This window comes from Protopterus annectens, chromosome 11.part0, assembly GCF_019279795.1.
Source record: "Protopterus annectens isolate FY-2018-M chromosome 11.part0, PAN1.0, whole genome shotgun sequence".
Lineage (NCBI taxonomy): Eukaryota > Metazoa > Chordata > Ceratodontiformes > Protopteridae > Protopterus > Protopterus annectens.
In genome coordinates this window covers 1,481,113,906-1,481,132,595 of record NC_056745.1, presented here as the reverse complement: position 1 = coordinate 1,481,132,595, position 18,690 = coordinate 1,481,113,906, and the positions used below count along the sequence as shown (strand labels likewise).

General features: G+C 44.8%; 1 protein-coding gene across 5 annotated transcripts in view; it reads right to left on the bottom strand.

The window, feature by feature from the left end:
• The window catches only part of TRABD (TraB domain containing), a 788,001-nt gene that overhangs the window by 503,882 nt on the left and 265,429 nt on the right, over window positions 1-18,690 (bottom strand). For all 5 annotated transcript variants that reach the window (XM_044088787.1, XM_044088786.1, XM_044088788.1 and 2 more), the window contains exon 4: window positions 11,310-11,473. In XM_044088787.1, coding sequence (XP_043944722.1) covers window positions 11,310-11,473 — 164 coding nt within the window. The remainder of the gene's footprint in view (window positions 1-11,309; window positions 11,474-18,690) is intronic.

Here is an 18,690-nt window from a genome sequence, read left to right as displayed (position 1 = left end):
TATAATATTTTAAGAACAATAATTCTACAGTCTTTAAAAATAATACAAAAAACAATTACAGTTAATTATACCAAATTATACATAATATAGAAAAATTGGTAAAGAATAGATACAAGTTATATGACAATAATTTAATTTAGAAAAATGTAATCCAGTTTATACAGAAATTAAAAGTAAGTTAGTATAATACAAACAGGAATTCCAAAACAAAGTAAGAGAAAAGCAAGTTTATGGTAATACTTAGAAAGAAAGCCAGGAGAGAGAAACTTACAGAAATAAAGAAGTGAGTGAAGAAGGTACAGTAAGGAGGTGTAAGGTATGAGAAGGCACTTGCTCACATTTAAGGATATAGTTTATCCTGGTGTCTCGCAGGAACAGAGACAGCTTTTGGCTAGGAAGTTTTACAGAATACTTTTGAAGGATGTGACAGTATTGACCTGATTGATACAGGTAAAGAGTTTAAGTTCTTAGTAACATGGTACGAGTACAGACAATGCCCAGCAGACTTCACAGGTTTGTGGGCAGACAGGAGTTTTTGGTCACTGGATCATAATGACCGAATGGGAACATAGTTGTGTAGAATGTTATTTAGTGCTGGACAAGCAGATGGACTCTGGATAATTTTATAGGTGGTAAGAAGCTATGTATATGTTAGCTGATGGGGTAGTTTTAACCAATTTAGGCTTTTTAGTGCTATACAGTGGTGGGTTCAGAAAGGGGTACCTGCTGCAAATTTAGCAGCTTTGTTGCAGCATTAAGTTTTGGTTTTGGTCATGTCTGAATGTTAGTAAAGATGGGAGTGCCATTAAGTTCTCAATACAGTTCAATTTATACAAGTGCTACTCAAACATTAAGGCAGTCACAACAAACCTCTTCTAGTCAGTCATACACTATGGAAGCTGGGCAAACCAGAAAATGTGGATATGCACAACCAAAACAATAAATGAGCACACATTAAATACTATTCTGCACAGATGAAAATATCAAGAATCATAAATGAAAATTAAAAATTACTCCTCATTTGTAAATAAATACACAATAATACTAGTTCTGTACTTACCATAACTTCACAATAAATACACAATAATACTATTTATGTACTTACCATAACCTCACATCTGTGTTATCAATAATACTAGTTATGTACTTACCATAACTTCACAATAAATGCACAGTAATACTAGTTATGTACTTACCATAACCTCACATCTGTGTTATCCTGTTTCATTATTCCTCATGACTGGGTACTAGTTATGTACTTACCATAACCTCACATCTGTGTTATCCTGTTTCATTATTCCTCATGACTGGGTACTAGTTATGTACTTACCATAACCTCACATTTGTGTTATCCTGTTTCATTATTCCTCATGACTGGGTCTTGTATCCAATCTGGCACGACACAAGTCATTGAGCCAAGGTTCAAGCTCCTCACTCTCCCATAATCCTCTTCTTCACTCTAAGCCTTAGATCGAATTTGCTGCAGTTACCCCTAGAATATATACTAAAGGAACTTAGCCCAGGAGCCTAATGACTCCAGCTTCCTCAGATGCCGCCAGAGCACAGATGGGGAAGGTGGGCAGGAAGTGATGAATAATGAAACAGGGTAACACAGATACCAAGGTATGGTAAGTACATACCTACTGATCTGATGGCATCCATTTTGTTATTCCTCACGACTGGGTCAGAATCCCCAGCTACATTATTATCCTGGGCAGCTCCTATGGAAGGATGTACCTGAACACCATGAAACCAAAAGATGCTCCGTTTCAAATATCCAATTTGTAATGAGAAATAAAGGTGTACGGAGTGGACCAAGTGGCCACAGCACAAATGTCAGCTATTGACACCCTAGCAGAGAAGGCTGACAAGGTAGCAACCAACATGAGAGTGAGCCCTAGGCAGACGAGGTAACTCTATACCTCTGAGGGAATAAATGATGGAAATACAGTTTGACATCCATTCAGAAACTGTTACCTTAGACACTGCTTGACCACGCCTGTTTAGAGAGAAGGCTACAAACAATTGATCAGATTTCCTGAAAGCTTTACTCCTGTGCAAGTAAAATCTTAACTGCCTATGTACAGCCAGTGTATGGAGGAGGTATTCGCCTTTATTGGAATAATTCGGAAAAAATACAAGTAACTGAATGGAGTGGTTGATATTACTTTCAGTGTCTACTTTGGGCATGAAGGAAGGATTATTTCTCAAGGCGACTCTGCCTTTGTGAAAAAATGATACATGAAGTCTTGGATGACAAAGCTTGTAACTCAGAGACCCTTCTTAGTTGAAGTTCTGCCCACAAGAAAGGCTATCTTCTAGGACAAGAACTTAATATCACAGTAATGAGCCAGCTCAAATGGACTTTGAGCGAGAGACTGCAACACCATAGTCAAATCTCCAGAAGGAGTAGGATCTTTGACAAGGGGCCTGAGCAGAAATACACCTCTTTCATGAAGGCTTTGCATTGTCTGGAGGAAAAGGTAGGCTCCCTACTAACATGAAAATTGAAAATGGCTGCCAACTGCAGCTTTATGGTAAAGAATAAGAAGTTATGTACCTACCATAACGTTCCATGTTAGTTGTCTTCATCTCACCTTCTTTCTTGCTGTTTGGGATCAGAGCCAATCCTCGACTCCGACTCGGCCATCTTCAAAAGCTCGAGAGCTGTTTACTGGCTCAACGCTACCCCTTATCCCATGATGCCTAGCGATAGCTACCCAGATCTCATCTGAAATAGCTAATCCAGACATAATAAGAGAGAAACCAGTTATGACAAAACTGGTTGTTCCATGCATTCTAATATCTAGAATAGGTTAGGAAGACCTGGCCAGCAGAATAACAATAAAAGAATACTCAGCCAGTGAAAAAGGGACTCCTCTCAATACGCTAGGATGGGGAATGGAGGGAGGGATGCAAGAAAGAAGGCGAGATGAAGACAACTAGCATGGAACGTTACGGTAGGTACATAACTTCTTAATGTTAAGTTGTCTATCTCGCCTTCATTCTTGCTGTTTGGGACAGCGTCCCTAGCACCTAACACCCTGGGTGGCTCAGTGGAACCAAAGTCAGCTCTGCTCTGGGAGACTATCCACCTTGTAATGAGAAAAAAAGGTATGAGGGTTTGCCCACGTGGCAGCTGCACAGATGGAATCCATGGGCAAACTAGACTGAAAGGCTACGGAGGTGGCTAACGCCCTAGTAGAATGACCTTTCGGTTTAATTGGTAACTCTTTGTTCCTTAACTGATAAATAAAAGTAATAGTGTGGGGACAACCATCTGGATAAGGTCACCCTGGAAACTGGGAGACCTTGTTTGTTTGAGGCATAAGAAAGGAATAATTGGTCTGACTTTCTTATTTCTTTAGTTCTGTGCAGGTAAAAATGCAATTGTCTATGAATATCCAATTGGTGAAGTTTGCACTCTGCCTTGTTGCTATGAATTGGGAAGAACACGGGGAGATCTACAGATTGGTTTAAATTATTTTCTGAGCAGACTTTAGGAAGAAACGAAGGATTAGTCCTCAGAGCAACTCTGTCCTTGTGAAACACCAGGTAGGGGAGGACAAACACATAGTGCCTGAAGTTCTGAGACATGCCTAGCTGAAGTGATAGCTACCAGAAAGAGTGTCTTCCAAGAAAGAAATTTGATGGAGCAGGAAGCTGCTGGTTCAAAAGGGGGAAGAATTAAAGAAGTTAGGACTAAATTAAGGTCCTAAGGGGAGGAGGGGAATCTCTCACTGGAGGTCTAAGAAGAGATGTTCCCCTCAAAAAAGCTTTACAGAGCTTATGAGACATAATGTTAGAATTTGACAAACCAATATGAAAATTAGAAATGGCCGCCAAATGTACCCTAATCGTAGCAGAAGCGGCCCTGGAGTGAAACAGTTGTGCCAGGAATCCAGAATTTCATGGACTGGGGCTGAGAAGGGATCCACATTCCTAGACTCCGCCCAACAAGAAAAACGTTTCCATTTGCTAGCATAAGTTTTTCTCGTTGTAGACTTATGAGAGGAGATGATAATCTCATGGACTGCTGGGGAAATGCTGGGAAGCCTGGCTAAGGTTGGAAGTGGATCAACCAAGCTGTGAGCTGGAGAGTTTGGAGGGATTGATGCAACCCGCCTGATTGATGAATCAGGATATCTGGAATTGGGTCCAGAGTCCAGGGCTGATCGAGAAGATAATGGTGCAGGAACGGGAACCATATCTGTCGAGGCCAGTAGGGGGCAATGAGGATCACTTTGCAACCCAATGATTTTGCTTTCTGTATGAGTTTCAGTATCAGGGGAAACGGAGGAAAAGCATAAAGAAGTCCCTGAGGCCAATCGTGGACTAGAGCGTCTCTGGGTATGTGAACTGGAAGCGGAAGAAGGGAGAAGTAGTTGCTGCATTTGCTGTTGAAGGGGGTGGCAAAAAGATTGCAGCAAGGCTGTCCCCATCTGCATAAAATAAGATCTGCAACTTCCTGATTCAGAGACCACTCATGAGGCATGAGGATAGCTCTGCTGAGCCTGTCCGCTATGACGTTGGATCTCCCAGGGATGTGCGTCGCAATCAGAAAATGTTGGGAGGAAATAGCCCACTGTCAAAGTCTGAGTGCTTCCCGACACAGGGGGTAGGATCTGGTTCCGCCCTGCTTGTTGACATACCACACCACTGATATGTTGTCAGTTTGAGTTGCAATGGTCCCGAAAGGAAGAGAGTCTTGAAGAGCTTACAGTGCTAGGAGCACGGCTCTCATTTCCAGGACATTTATGTGCAGATGGTACTCGTGAGGTTGCCAAGTGCCTTTGACTGTCCTGACTAGATAATGCCCACCCACCCGATGAGGGAGGTGTCTGTCGTCATTGTGGCTACCGGAAGGGGTTGTATGAAAGGTCTGCCCTGAGTAACTAATGGGAAGGCCATCCACCAAGAAAGGTGTCTTTTGCATGCCTCCATGATCATTAACATGTGAGACATGGGTAGCTCTTGGAAAGACCACTGTGTGAAAAGAAGCCACTGAAGAATTCTCATGTGGAAGCGCGCTAGTGGGATTAGAAGAATGGCAGCTGCCATGGAGCCCAGAGTTTGAAGGACATACCTGACTTGGATCCTTTTGCTCTGCATTAGAATTTGCACTTGCTGACGAATTGTGGACAATCTCTCTAGTGGTAACCTTGCGAACATATCCCTTGTGTTTAAGTCTGTTCCTATGTAAGTGATAGATTGACAGGGCAACAAGGCAGATTTTTCGAAATTTATTGTAATACCTAGCTGGGTGCAGGATGTGATTGTATAATCCCGCTCTTGTAGGAGTTGATGCCTGGTGGTAACAGTGAGGAGCCAGTCATCTAGATATGGAAACACCTGGAATCCTTGACGTCTCAGGTGAGCCGTGACCACTGCCATACATTTGGTGAACACCCTGGGGGCTGTGGGCGAGACCAAAGGGCAGAGCTCTGAACTGGTAATGACTGGCCCCCACCAGAAAGCGAAGAAATCTCCTGGAGCATCTGTCCATCTTGATATGGTAGTACGAGTCCTGAAGATCTATCGAGCACATCCAATTGTCCTGACCCAGAAAGGGTAGAATGGACTGTAGCATGACCATCCGAAACTTTGTTCTTTGTACAGACTTATTTAGTCTGCTGAGATCCAAAATCTGTCTCCAGTCCCCAGTCCCCTGTCTTTTTTGGTACCAAAAAGAACCTTAAGTAAGTTCCGGATCCATGCTGGTCTATGGGGACTTCCTGGATGGCTCTTTTTTCTAGCAGTTTTGAAACTTCTATTACTGCTTGCTCCTTCAGATTGGGTGGAACATCTGGAAGGATTTTCTTTTACTGTAAGGGGGGTTGATGGAAGGGAATTTTGTAACCTCCGGATATAATGGACTGTACCCAGTCTGTCTTCTGTTAAATTTTGCCAGGCTTTTGGGTACAGTGAAAGTCTTCCCCCGACTGCATCCAGAGGTGAGCAGCCGGGCAACCCTTCAGGGATGCTGGAAGGGCTTATCCGAGAAAGATTCTCTGTTGCCCTGGTTCTGTGGAACACCTCTGTCATGAGGGCAGCGTCTATTATTATTGTTTCCCCCTCTGCCTCTGGAGGAAAAATCACTGTGTGTGTCAGGCAAGGCTCCCTGAGATTTACGGAACCACATCTACCCACTCTTCTGATCCTTGGAGTAAGGTCTAGAGGGAGTGGAAAAATGGACTCCCACGGCAGAAAGAGTCTTGCCTACTTGCTCACACCTAGTCAACGTGTCTTTCATCTGTGGTCCAAAGAGAAAGGAGCCATCAAAGGGGGTATTGGTGAAGGACACTTGAAAGGGTTCCGCAAAGTGACACAACCGTATCCACGCATGCCTCCTAAGGGCTACACCCATGCCCGCGGCTCTACTTGCTCCATCGGCTGCATAGGAAATGAGCCTCATGGAGGAGTTAACTATAGAATTAAGCATCGCTAGTTGCTAGCTGGGAAGCTATTTTGGCTTGTGCTCCCTCATCTGTAGGATCTTGAAGGGTATCTCCAAGCTCTTTAAGGAGATCCCTTTGAAGTCGAGTAAAATGACATAGATAGTTCAGTGACCTCATGGAGAAGGTCGCTGAAGCAAACATTCGCTTTCCGTACCTGTACATCATCCTAGACTCCTTGTTAGGGGGATGAACAGATGAAAAGGTCTCTGCTAGCTCTTTTTTGGTGGCTGCTGCTACCACCATGGCATCAATGGGCACACCTTTAGAAAGGAATTGCTTATCCTGGGGAGCTGTAATAAATTTACCAGGTCTCCTCAGAGTTGGTTCCACTGTGTCCAGAGCTGACCAAGCCTTTTGAGCCACTACGGACATAAGTGGGTCGAAAGGCAGAGAAACCCAGGAGGTAGAAGGTCGGGAACCGAAAGCATCCAGGAATACAGACTCATCCTCGGAAGGGGCTACGGGATTCCAGTTCCCCCTCTGCCTAAGCATTTCCAGGATGTTCGAGAAGGAAACATCTTCAGAGGGGGATCTCGGGGACCCATCCGATTCATCTAAGTCTGTATCAGATGTGACAGACTCAGGGGAGTCAATGTGCTTCCTCTTGCACTTCTTCTTCCGAGGGGGCACAGTTAGTTCTACTAAGAAGGACTAAAACGGTACTCAACAAACACTAGTAAATAAAACTAAGAAAAGGTAATTATCTAATAGTTTTAAGAAGTATAAAGATATATTTCTACACAAAAAGTTTGAAAATTTGAAAATACAAGCCTGAGCCAGAAAACAACACACCTCGCAGCTGAAGTGGCAAACGAGAACTGGGTAGCTACAGTTAGGCATCATGGGATAAGGGGTAGCCTCGAACCAGTAAACAGCTCTCGAGCTACTGAAGATGGCTGAGCCGGAGCCGAGGATCGGCTCCAATCCCAAACAGCAAGAATGAAGGCGAGATAAATAACTTACATACTGCCATCGTCCAGTACTCGAGCAAGTATGCCATCATGGAACTGGCGCACCATACTGATGAATTTGCCTGGGCAGCCAAACTTCTCCATGATCCGCTATAACCTCTCATGACTGACTGTGTCAAAGGCTTTGGTCAGGTCAATGAACGTTGTGTAAAGGTCCTTGTTTTGTTCCTGGCACTTCTGCTGAATTTACTAGCAAACACCAATAAACGTCCACAAACTGCAGAAATTTTAAAACACCAAAGCTCCAAAAACCGGATGTAAAAGCCACACGAAGTTTAATGTTGAAAAACAATCACTGAAAATTCAGTAAAAGGGTACACCAATACCCAAAACAAAGTCACAGGCAAGTGTAGATGTAATGTCCAATGTAGTGTCCAAAACAAGTTAAAAGCACACTGTCCCGATTCCAATGTATAAAATAGCCATGCGAAAACTAGAATTGAAAACTAGAATCCAGCTTTGGTGTTTTAAAATTACTTCTGCTGAATTTGACATGCTGTAAATATCATGTACAGTGTCCCTCGGCCCTCTCTAAAGCTGCACTGACTCTCTGGCAGGTGTCCATCTTTCATGTGTTGAATGAGACAGTTGAGGATGACTCTGGCAAGGATTTTGCCGCCAATGACCAGGACAGAAATTCCTCTATGGTTGTCACAAGAAGGCCTGTTTCCCTTTCGCTTAGAGAGATGGATGATGGAGGCATCCTTTAGCTCCTGAGGGATAACTTCCTATTGCCAACATGGTCTGGAAGAGCTCGGTGAACTTCTGTAACAAGACCGGTCACCCTGTCTTGTAGACTTCGGCTGGAATGGAGTCACAGCCTGGTGCTTTACTATTGGAGAGAAGATCAATTGCTTCCTTAACCTCTGATTCCTTTGGAGGTTCTGCCAGGGAGGTGTTAATGGCGACTTGTGGCATGTGATCAATGGCTTCGGTATTGATAGATGAAGGCCTATTCAGGACATTGTTGAAGTGCTCAGCCCATCTTTCCAGGATGGCTTTCTTGTCAGTAATCAGGGTGGACCCGTTGGCACTGAGCAGTGGTGATGTTCCACAGGACTGTGGCCCGTAGATGGTCTTCAGGGCATCATAGAAACACTTGGAATTGTTGCTATCAGCGTGCACCTGGATCTCATCTGCCTTTCTGCTAAGCCAGGAGTCTTGCATCTCTCTGAGCTTTACTTGCACTTCGCTTTTGATGGAGTTATACGCTGCTTTTTTGGAGACGCATGTACCGTCTTGCTGGAGAGATCTGAAGGCTTCTCGCTTCTTATCCAGCAGCTTCTGAATGTCTTCATCATTATCATCGAACCAGTCCTGGTGTTTGTGTGTGTTCCGGTCCAAATGAGCGAGAGCAGTGTTGTAGATCACATCCTTAAAGGCTGCCCAGTCCTCTTCTGCACTGTTGGCGCCAAAGCTGAGTTGGTCAAGCTTACTGTCGAGGTCCTCCCTGAGGTTCTGGTGCACAGAGTTCTGTTCTAGCTTCCTGACATTCAGGCACTTATTGATCTTTTTCCCCTGCAGGTGCCACCCAGTCTGAATGTGCATGTTGAGTTTGGAGAGGAAGAGTCTGAGGTCTTGTCCAGCTGTCTGCGACACACATGGCTTTAGTCACTCTAACATCCTGCCTGTCCCTTCTTCTTACTATAACATAATCAATAAGATGCCAGTGCTTGCTGCGTGGATGCATCCAGGACATCTTGTTACGGTTGGGTAGGCAGAAGACTGTTTGTGATCAACAGGTCATGAGCTGCGCAGGTCTTGAGAAGTAGATGATCATTGCTGTTACTTTTGCCGACTCCATTCCTCCCAATGACACCCCCACATGCCTGGTGGTCTGCAGCAACTCTGGCACTGAAGTCACCTATGATGATGAGCTTATCCACCTTGGGCACAGATGCTATGAGGGACTCCAAGTCTTCATAAAATTTGTCTTTAATTTCGTCTGGATTTGTCATGGTGGGGGCATATACACTGATGAAGGTGGCGTGGCACTTTCCTTTAAGGGGGAGCCACAGAGACATGAGTTGGTCATTGAATCCTTTAGGGAGCCTGGCTAATTTGCTAATCAGATTAGATCTGATGGCGAAACCCACTCCTGCTTAATGATGTTCATCGCTGCTGCGGCCACTCCAAAAAAAGTATAACCGGCTTTAACTTCTGTCAACTGGCCTTCGTCTGTGAACCTGGTCTCACTGAGGGCTGCTATCTGGATGTTGTACCTGCCGAGCTCTCTTGCGACAAGTGCTGTCCGTCTCTCAGGTCTGTCTGTTTTGGAGCTATCCATGAGTGTGCGCACATTCCATGTGCCAATGGTGAGCGAAGTCACCAATGTTTTTTTCTTTGTGATTCAACCGCATGGTTGGGATCCCCGCCTGCCACAGCAAGCAGACCAGGGGTAGGATGAAGCAGGCTATGTTTAGGGCACCTTTTCTAGCCCCTTCCTCAGACCATGGAGGTGAGCAGAGCGATCCTAAATAGGGCTATTCAGACACCCAGGGGGCTGCCAAACTCCACTGCTGCTTCAGTCCAGTAGAGAGACCCACTGCCCTGGGCCGCCTGTGTGTCAGGTTGTGGCTACAGCTTCCAGTGCATCCGCACCTGCTGCTTGGTCATTCGCTCATCGCCACAGGACTCTGGGGGGGGGGTGATGTCTTGACTTGCGCGTGAATTGGATTATAGTGAGAGGGAGTTGCGCAGATAGTCAGTCTCACTCTCTTGTCCCAGCCTATCTTGATACAGATGGGTCGGGATGCAGTGGATGGCCAACAGTGTCCTAATGTGCCTCACTGTGCACTATGTGCGCTCCACATCACTTAGCTGACTCTGCTTTCTTGCCCATTGAATCAGTCTGGTGATTTCTTCCATACAGTCTGCTGGATCCAGTCTTCGCATGCATAGGTAGACAAGCCCTGACTCACCGAGGGTTGCAAACCCGTCGGCTACCCTCACCTGGTTTTGCCGGCCAGTCGAAGCCATTGCCCGGTGGGGTGGCCTCTGTTGCATGCAGACAGCTACGAGGAGCCACAGGTGAGAGATCTCTGGGGTGTATGGGGTGCCAGGGAGAGGTAGTACCTCTGATGGGCGAACATGTCATGCTCTTCACAGTAGTTCATGCATATATATATATATATATATATATATATATATATATATATATATATATATATATATATATATATATACACACACACACACACACACACACACACACACACACACACACACACACACACACACACACACACACACACACACCCCAGATGATTTTTGGTTAACAGAGCTAATAATTTTCTGTCTCTGATTATAGCTACTGCAGCACTCACGAACATCAATATTATGTTTAAGGCTCAACCAAAACAGAAAATAGGAATACAAATCCTTTTGGGCTACTGCCTACAGCTGTACTTGTTAACAAAGATGAAAAAACACAAATGCTAATAAAAAACATTGTAAAATAATCTGGTACACAGAGATGTACAGCACTCAACAATGGAAAGAAAAATAAACAAACAGAATATCCAATAAACTAGAATGTCTCGCGTCAACCTATATCAGCACTGTTTGCAGTGCACTGCATCACCTATATCAGCTCCATCTGCAGTGCACTGCATCACCTATATCAGCTCCATTTGCAGTGCACTGCATCACCCATATCAGTACCATTTATAGTGCACTGCATCACCTATATCAGTACCGTTTGCAGTGCACTGCATCACAGGAAAGAAGGCATTGCTTTTTCAATTTTTGTCCAGCATAAGACACCAACTAAGTGGGTATAATCCAAGTATGACTGCGACTCTTGATTAGTTCTCACTTTCATATCCTGCAAACACTTACTTTACCATTTGCACCAAGAAGCTGCAAGTTCAAGTCTTACTTTTGCTACATCTCTTTTGCTGTCATCACTGAAATGTGCAGTGCCAATTATATAGAGTTTGCATCCGTCTTCAGTTACCAGTTCTGTTACAGTATTCGGTAAGTCAGGTTTTTCATTTCTTTTATTCATCTTCATTTCCCACAGCATGCTAATTGTTTCATCAGCTACCAAAACAAGTGAAGAAAAAAAATAAAACAAAAAATGGAGGAAGTTAATAAAGGGTTTTCCCCCAAACGTTTCAGTTAAATGCATTTAAAACATACAAATGTACTAATCAATGAAAATATTAAAATGTGTAGAAATGCAGTATTACATTCTGGTAAGGAGATAAAATACCAAGTAGTTATTATGCAAACTATAACATATGGCAGGCTGGGCTACACAGAGGTAAATTAATTACCCAGAGGCAAGATGCCTGACAAGGAGAAGGATGTACTTTAACTGCTGAATGTCTCAGAATTCCCTACAAAAGACATTTGTATCTTCTGTGAAGCCTGCATGTTATGCCATGATTTGTGTGGGCTTTTGCTGGATTCTCTGTTGTCCCCCCACATCCCAGAGATGCAGTGAAATTCTGTATGTGTTTGCATGCCCTGTGATGGACCGATGTCCATCTAGGATAGACTTCCTGTCTCATGCTCACTGCATCTAAGGACGGGCACATGCTCTTAGTAACCCTTGAGTGCATCAAATTGGCGATGAAAATAAATACATAAAACACTGCAAAATGTATTTGTTTTTGACATACTTCACTGCATTTAGAGGTAAAAAATTTAGCAGAATACTAAACTGTCCATATTTATTCTGCACTGTTCCAGCACTGCCATGCAAGCACTCACAATATTAGCTGATCTTTGAGAGGGGCCCCCTGTGGTAGCTGGGGGTGAATGTGAGGGGCCCTCTGTGGTAGCTGGGGGTAAATGTGAGGGGCCCTCTGTGGTAGCTGGGGGGTAAATGTTACATTTTCCATTTCCTTTCTTGCATGGCTTCCAGGAAGTGCCCTTTGACCATTTAACTGCAACTACAGTTTTATCTTGGCACCTAACTGCTCTACCACTGCAATGGGTACCAGAGTTTGTGTGTTTCCCATTTTAAACTGTAAAGAAAAAGAAGTTATGTCTTACCATAACATTCCATCTGTGCTGTTCATCTTCTTTCATTCATCACTGATGGATTCGATTCTGAGCCCTCGGAACCAAGTCGGCCTTTTTACCAAGCTCACACCAGCCAGAAAACTCTTGAGCTAAGTTTCTACCCAGAATGCCCTTCTCCGTTACCCCAGATCAAGTTTGCTAGAGAAAGAGAAGTAAAGCCAAGGCCACTTCTGCGCAAATACCCTAGGACACCACTTGGACCCAAAGCATCCCCCAGGAGCCTTGGGAGGGGGAAGGAGGGTGGGAAGTGATGAATGAAAGAAGATAGAACGTTATGGTAAGACATAACTTCTTTATCTGATGTTAATCTTCTTTCCATTCATCACTGATGGGACAGAATCTCAAGCTACCTTGAGGTCCATGGGCGGCCCTTATGGAAGAACATTCCTGAGTACCACCAAGCTGAAGGCAGCTCTCCCTCTGGAGACCAAGTCCAATTTATAATGACTGATAAAGGTATGAGGCTTAGCCCAAGTAGCTGCTGCGCAGATGTCATCTATGGAAGCCCTAGAATGGAAAACTAAAGATGCTGCCATAGATCTAATGGAATGAGATTTAACTTTTGGCATAGGTTCGTGACTGAGGGAATAGATGGAACGTATGCAGTCCCTTAGTCATTTTGATAATGTAACCTTGGAAACAGCATCTCCCATTCTGGGCCCAAAAAAAGAGATGAAAATCTGTTCAGATTTATGGATAGGTTTGGTCATATCTAGGTAAAATCTCAGTATGTCCAAGGAGTGAAGGCAGTACTCCCCTCTATTGGCAAAATTAGGAAGAACACTGGTAGGTCAATGGTCTGGTTTATGGAGAATTCAGAAACAACTTTGGGAAGGAAGGATGGCTTCATCCAAAGTGAAACTCTGTCTTTATGAAAGACCAGATAGGGCCTCTTGATACACAATGCCTGCAGCTCCGAGACCCTTCTGGCAGACGTGATGGCCACCAAGAACAGATTTCCAAGACAAAAACTTTAGGTCACACTTCGCAGCAGGTTCATAAGGTTTTTGAGTCAAAGACTGAAGGACTAAAGTGAGGTTCCATGGTTCCATGGGCTGTCTGACAGGAGGGCTGATACGAGAGGTCCCCTTGAGGAAGGCCTTGCAAAGGCATAAAGAAATAAGAAGGGTGACATCTATACTATTGTGGAAATTAGAAATTGATGCTAGGTGTACTCATACGGTAGAGGGAAATGCTCCATTATCAAAAAACTTAAAGTACTGAAGCACTGCAGTTACTGGAGCCGAATATGGGTCTAAAATGTTATCTTTGGACCAGATGGAGATCCTTTTCCATTTATCCTGATATAGTCTTCTGGTGGATGGTTTATGAGAGGCCAGAATGATGTCTCAAACAGGCGAGGAGAGATTAGCTTGCCTGGTGACTAATGGAAGTGGAGAAACCAAGCTGTCAGCTTGAGACTGGACAGATTTGGGTGACTCAAGCCTTGGGGGTGAGTAATCAGATCTGGTAGAGGGTCTAGAGTTGATGGCAGGTATACTAGGTGAGGCCGAAGGAAGGGGAACACAACTTGTCAAGGCCAGAATGGAGCTGGGAGGATCACCTTGCATCTCAACCGAAGAGCTTTCTTTAGAAATTGTGGAATCAGGGGAATGGGAGGATAGGCATAAAGAAGTCCCGTGGGCCAATCGTGGATTAGAGCATCCCTCGGGGACATGACAATGCCCGAACCCGCTGCTCTAGATGCCCCTTCGGTCGTATGTGAAAACAACGTCATAGATGAGTTGGATACTGATTCCAGGGTTGCGAGCTGTGAGGCCACCTTGTCCTTGAGCCCCAGTGGCTGTGGATTTCTGTCACCACCTCGGGATTGAGGGACCACTAATAAGGCAGGAGGATGCATCTGCTAAGTTTGTCCACAATTACTTTGGAGCTCCCTGGGATATGCGTTGCATCAGAAAGTGGTTGGAAGCTATCACCCACTGCCAAATTCTCATGGCTTCTCGACATAGGAGGTAGGACTTGGTTCCTCCTTGCTTGTTGATATACCAGACCACTGACATATTGTCTGACTGAATTGCAATTGTCCCGGAAGGGAGAGCCGAATGAAAGGCCTGCAATGCTAACAGCACTGCTCTCAGTTCCAGAACATTGATATAAAGGTGGACGTCTGAGGTGGGCAATCTGCCTTGGACTGTCTTTTCCTGGAAATGTCCCCCGCCACCCAATCAGGGAAGCATCCATGGTCATAATGGCTCTGGGCTGGGGGGATTAAAATGGGTGACTCCAAAGTTCTACATCTGGCCTCATCCACCAAAGGAGGTCCTGTTTGCAGGAGTTGGTTATTCGAATCTGGTAACAGATGGGGTGATAGTTTGGGAACCACTGACAAAGAAGGAGCCATTGCAGGATCTGCATATGTAGCTTTGCTAGAAGCACTATTGGAACTGAAGCTGCCATAGAGCCTAGGGCCTGAAGAACTTCTCTTGCTGAAACTTTTGGTTGAGAGAGTATCACTCAGAGCTGGAGCCTCAGTTGGTGGAGTCTGTGAATTGGGAGTGATACTAGACAGGACTGGGTATTAAACACTGCTCCAATTAATTTTATTTGTTGTGTAGGAGTACGGTTTGATTTCTCCCAATGTATCGTTATTCCTAACAATTATGCCAGAGAGAGAGTATAATGCAGTGCTGCTAGTTGCTCATGGGGTGGTGAGGAGCCAGTCGCCCAGATATGGAAACACCTGGAATCCTTGTAGTCTCAAGTGAGCTGTGATCACTGCCATGCATTTCGTGAACACTCTGGGGGCTGCAGAGAGAATGGCAGGGCACAAAACTGATAATGACTGGCCCCTAGCCAGATGCGAAGCAAACTCCTGGAGCATTTGTCCATCTTGATGTGGTAATATGCATCCCAGAAATCTCTCAAGCACATCAAATCACCTTCTCTTAAAAAGAGGAGAATGGAATGAACCATTACCATCTGGAATTTGGTTTGGGTGACAGACTTGTTTAAGCTGCTGAGATCTAAAATGGGTCTCCAGTCCCCTGTCTTTTTTTTTGGCACCAAAAAGAATCCTGAGTGAAATGCGGATCTGCGTTAGTCTGGTGGGACTGGTTAAATGAATCTTTTTTGATACAGCTTTATTATCTCTGAAGCTGCTTCTTCCCTTTGACTGGGTGGAACATTGGGAAGTTTTCTTGGAAGGTTTGGTTGGCAAGAAAGGGGAATGGTGTAACCTCTGGTGATAATACTCTGCACCCAACGATCAGTGATAACAGATCGTCAGGCAGCTTGGTGCAGAGAGAAACGACCCTCGACTGCTTCCAGAGGTAAGCAATCAGGCTGCACCTTAAGAGCACTGGTAAAGCTGTCCGGAGAAGGAATCCCTGGAGCCTTGGTTACAAGGCTGTCCAGAGAAGGAATCCCTGGAGCCTTGGTTACAAGGGACCCCCTCTGCCTCTATAGGGGCATCTTCCTGAATTGTTACCCCCTCTGCCCTGGGGGTATCATCACCAAATGCATCACGGAAAGGACCTTGAGATTTTTTGTGCCACATTTTCCACTCCTCAGATTCCTGGAGACAGTACGTTGAGGATTGCAAAACCATAGGCCTATGGCAGACACGGCCTTTCCATCTTGCTTGCATCTGGCTAGCATGTCCTTCACTTTGGAGCCAAAAAGAAACAAAGCTACAATGGGAGTATTCAAAAAGGAAGACTTGAAGGGGTCCGTGAGGTCACAAATGCCCATCCAGGCATGACGCCTCATGACAATGCCCGAACCCGCTGCTCTAGCTGCCCCTTCGGTCGTATGTGAAAACAACGTCATGGACGAGTTGGATATCGATTCCAGGGTTGCGAGCTGTGAGACCACCTTGTCCTTGACCTCATCAGACAACTGTCCTGTGCACATTCCAAGGAGTTCGGAGAGCAAGTCCCTCTGGAGCCTCGTAAAATGTGCCAAATAGTTCAAGGACCATATAGCAAAGGACCCGATGCAAAAACTCGCTTCCCAAGTCGGCATACTGCCCGTGACTCCCTGTTGGGCAGATGGACAGCAGGACTTTCCTCACCCAAGTCCTTTTTTATGGCCGCTGCCGCCACCACCATAGCATCGACTGGTAAACCCTTTAGACCAATGCGGGCTCTCCTCAGGAGGGGAAAGAATTTTGCCTTGTCTCCGAGTGATCGCCTCAATGGAATCAGGGTTCTTCAGGAAAAAAACAAGGTCAGACAGAAGAAAACACACTAGAAATACTATTCGCTTAATAAAAAATGAAGATATTAAAAATTTTTCACACAAATATAGTACAGTTGTGTACCTACCATAAATGTAGATGTTCGAGTGTATTCACTGTTGCAGTCATTGCACTTGGGTTATCCTGCTGGCAGGTGACCCATAGTCAGCCCGAGTTCCAAAGTCTTGGTCCGGCATTGGTTGCTGTCACCTCTTCCCTGACGTCAGTGCACCAGGGGTATAAAAGTGGCAACAGATGCCATTTTCTTCAGTTTTTCTTGCCCCAGATGTCAGGTGCCCCCAGATATGAAGGCTGTAAAGATAAAAATATGCCAAACAACCATGCATATATCACTAAAAACATTTTCCTCTTCTAAAAGCAAATACACCACATAGGTTGTATAGAGTTGAGAAGTACAGAATAGTCCCAGCAAAGAGGGGGATGGTGGGTGGGTAACCAGGACTGCAACAGTGAATACACTCGAACATCTACATTTATGGTAGGTACACAACTGTACTATGTTCATCGTGTTTCACTGTTGCAGTCATTACACTTGGGTAGAATCCCAAAGCTTATGCAGTGTGGCTGGGTCTAGATTGGATTTGGCAAGGCTAACAAGCCCTGCAGAACTGCAGTGGCAAAGCCTGCTCTGGATCTGGAGTAGAGAGGTAGGTGGTAGTGCTTGGAAAAGTGTGCACTGAGCTCCAGGTTGCAGCTTCTAATATGTCTTTGGTTGGTACCCCTCTGAGGAAAGCTGCTGAAGTGGCTGCTGCTCTGGTAGAATGAGGCCTAATGCCCTTAGGCACAGATTTGCCATGTTGTGCATAATAGAAGTGGATGCAGTGTCCTATCCATTTGGAGATTGTCTGCTTTGTAATAGGTTTTCCTTGTGATCCTGCAGCATATGCTACAAACAGTTGCTCAGTTTTTCTGAAAGCTTTTGTTTTGTCCAAGTAAAATAGTAGCGCCTGTGAATATCCAAAAAGTGTAGAAGTATTTCCCCTTTATTCTGGGGATTTGGGTAAAAAGTAGGCAAATGAATAGTTTGGTTTAAGGCCACATTGGAGACCACTTTTGGCATGAATGTTGGGTTTGTCCTTAGAGAAACCCTGTCCTGGTGAAAAATGAGGAAAGGTTCCAGCTCCATCAATGCCTCTATGAAACTCTTCTTGCTGAAGTTATTGCTAGGAGCAGAGCAGATTTCCATGACAAGAATTTTAGATCAGCTGTGCTGGCTGGTTCAAAAGGAGGCAGTGTTAGTTTTTTCTAAAAGAAAATTGAGGTCCCAGGTAGGTACTGGTGCTCTCCTAGGGGGTCTTATATTTGTTGCCCCTCTGAGGTACTGTCGTAGTAGAGGATGTGAAAAAATAGGAGGATCCATATTGTAATGAGCTGAAATGGCAGAGGCATGGATTTTAATAGAAGAAAAATATAGGCCTTTGTCCAACATCTCAGTCAGGTATTGTAAAATCTGAGGCATATTAGGGACCAGTGGGTCGAGGCCTTGTGCCTGGTTCCAAGCACAGAATCTCTTCCATTTTTCCGCATAAGGTTTCCTAGTGCTGGGTCTCTTGGCTTCCAAAATTACATCCATAACAGCTTTAGAGAGAGGTGCAGTCTGAGTGGCTACATTATCTGCCATGCTGCCAGGTTTAAGGTTCTGAGTTGACTGTGCAGAATTTGATTGTTTTGCTGTGTCAGAAGATGAGGGATTTGAGGTAGAGACCAAGGTGGGCCTTGGGACAAAATCTTTAGGACTGGGTACCAGTGCTGGCTTGGCCAGTCTGGTGCAATAAGGATAATTTTTGGCCTTTCTTGTCTGACTTTTAGAAGCACCTTGGTGAGAAGAGGCATCGGAGGGAAGGCATAGACTGTCAGATTTTTGCAGTTGAAAGATAGAGCATCCACTTTCCATGCTTGAGAGTGATAAGTCCTTGTGCAAAATTTCTGTAATTGGCAATTGCGAGGGGAGGCAAACAGATCTATGTCTGGGCGTCCCCATTCCCTTGTTATCATGTTGAACACT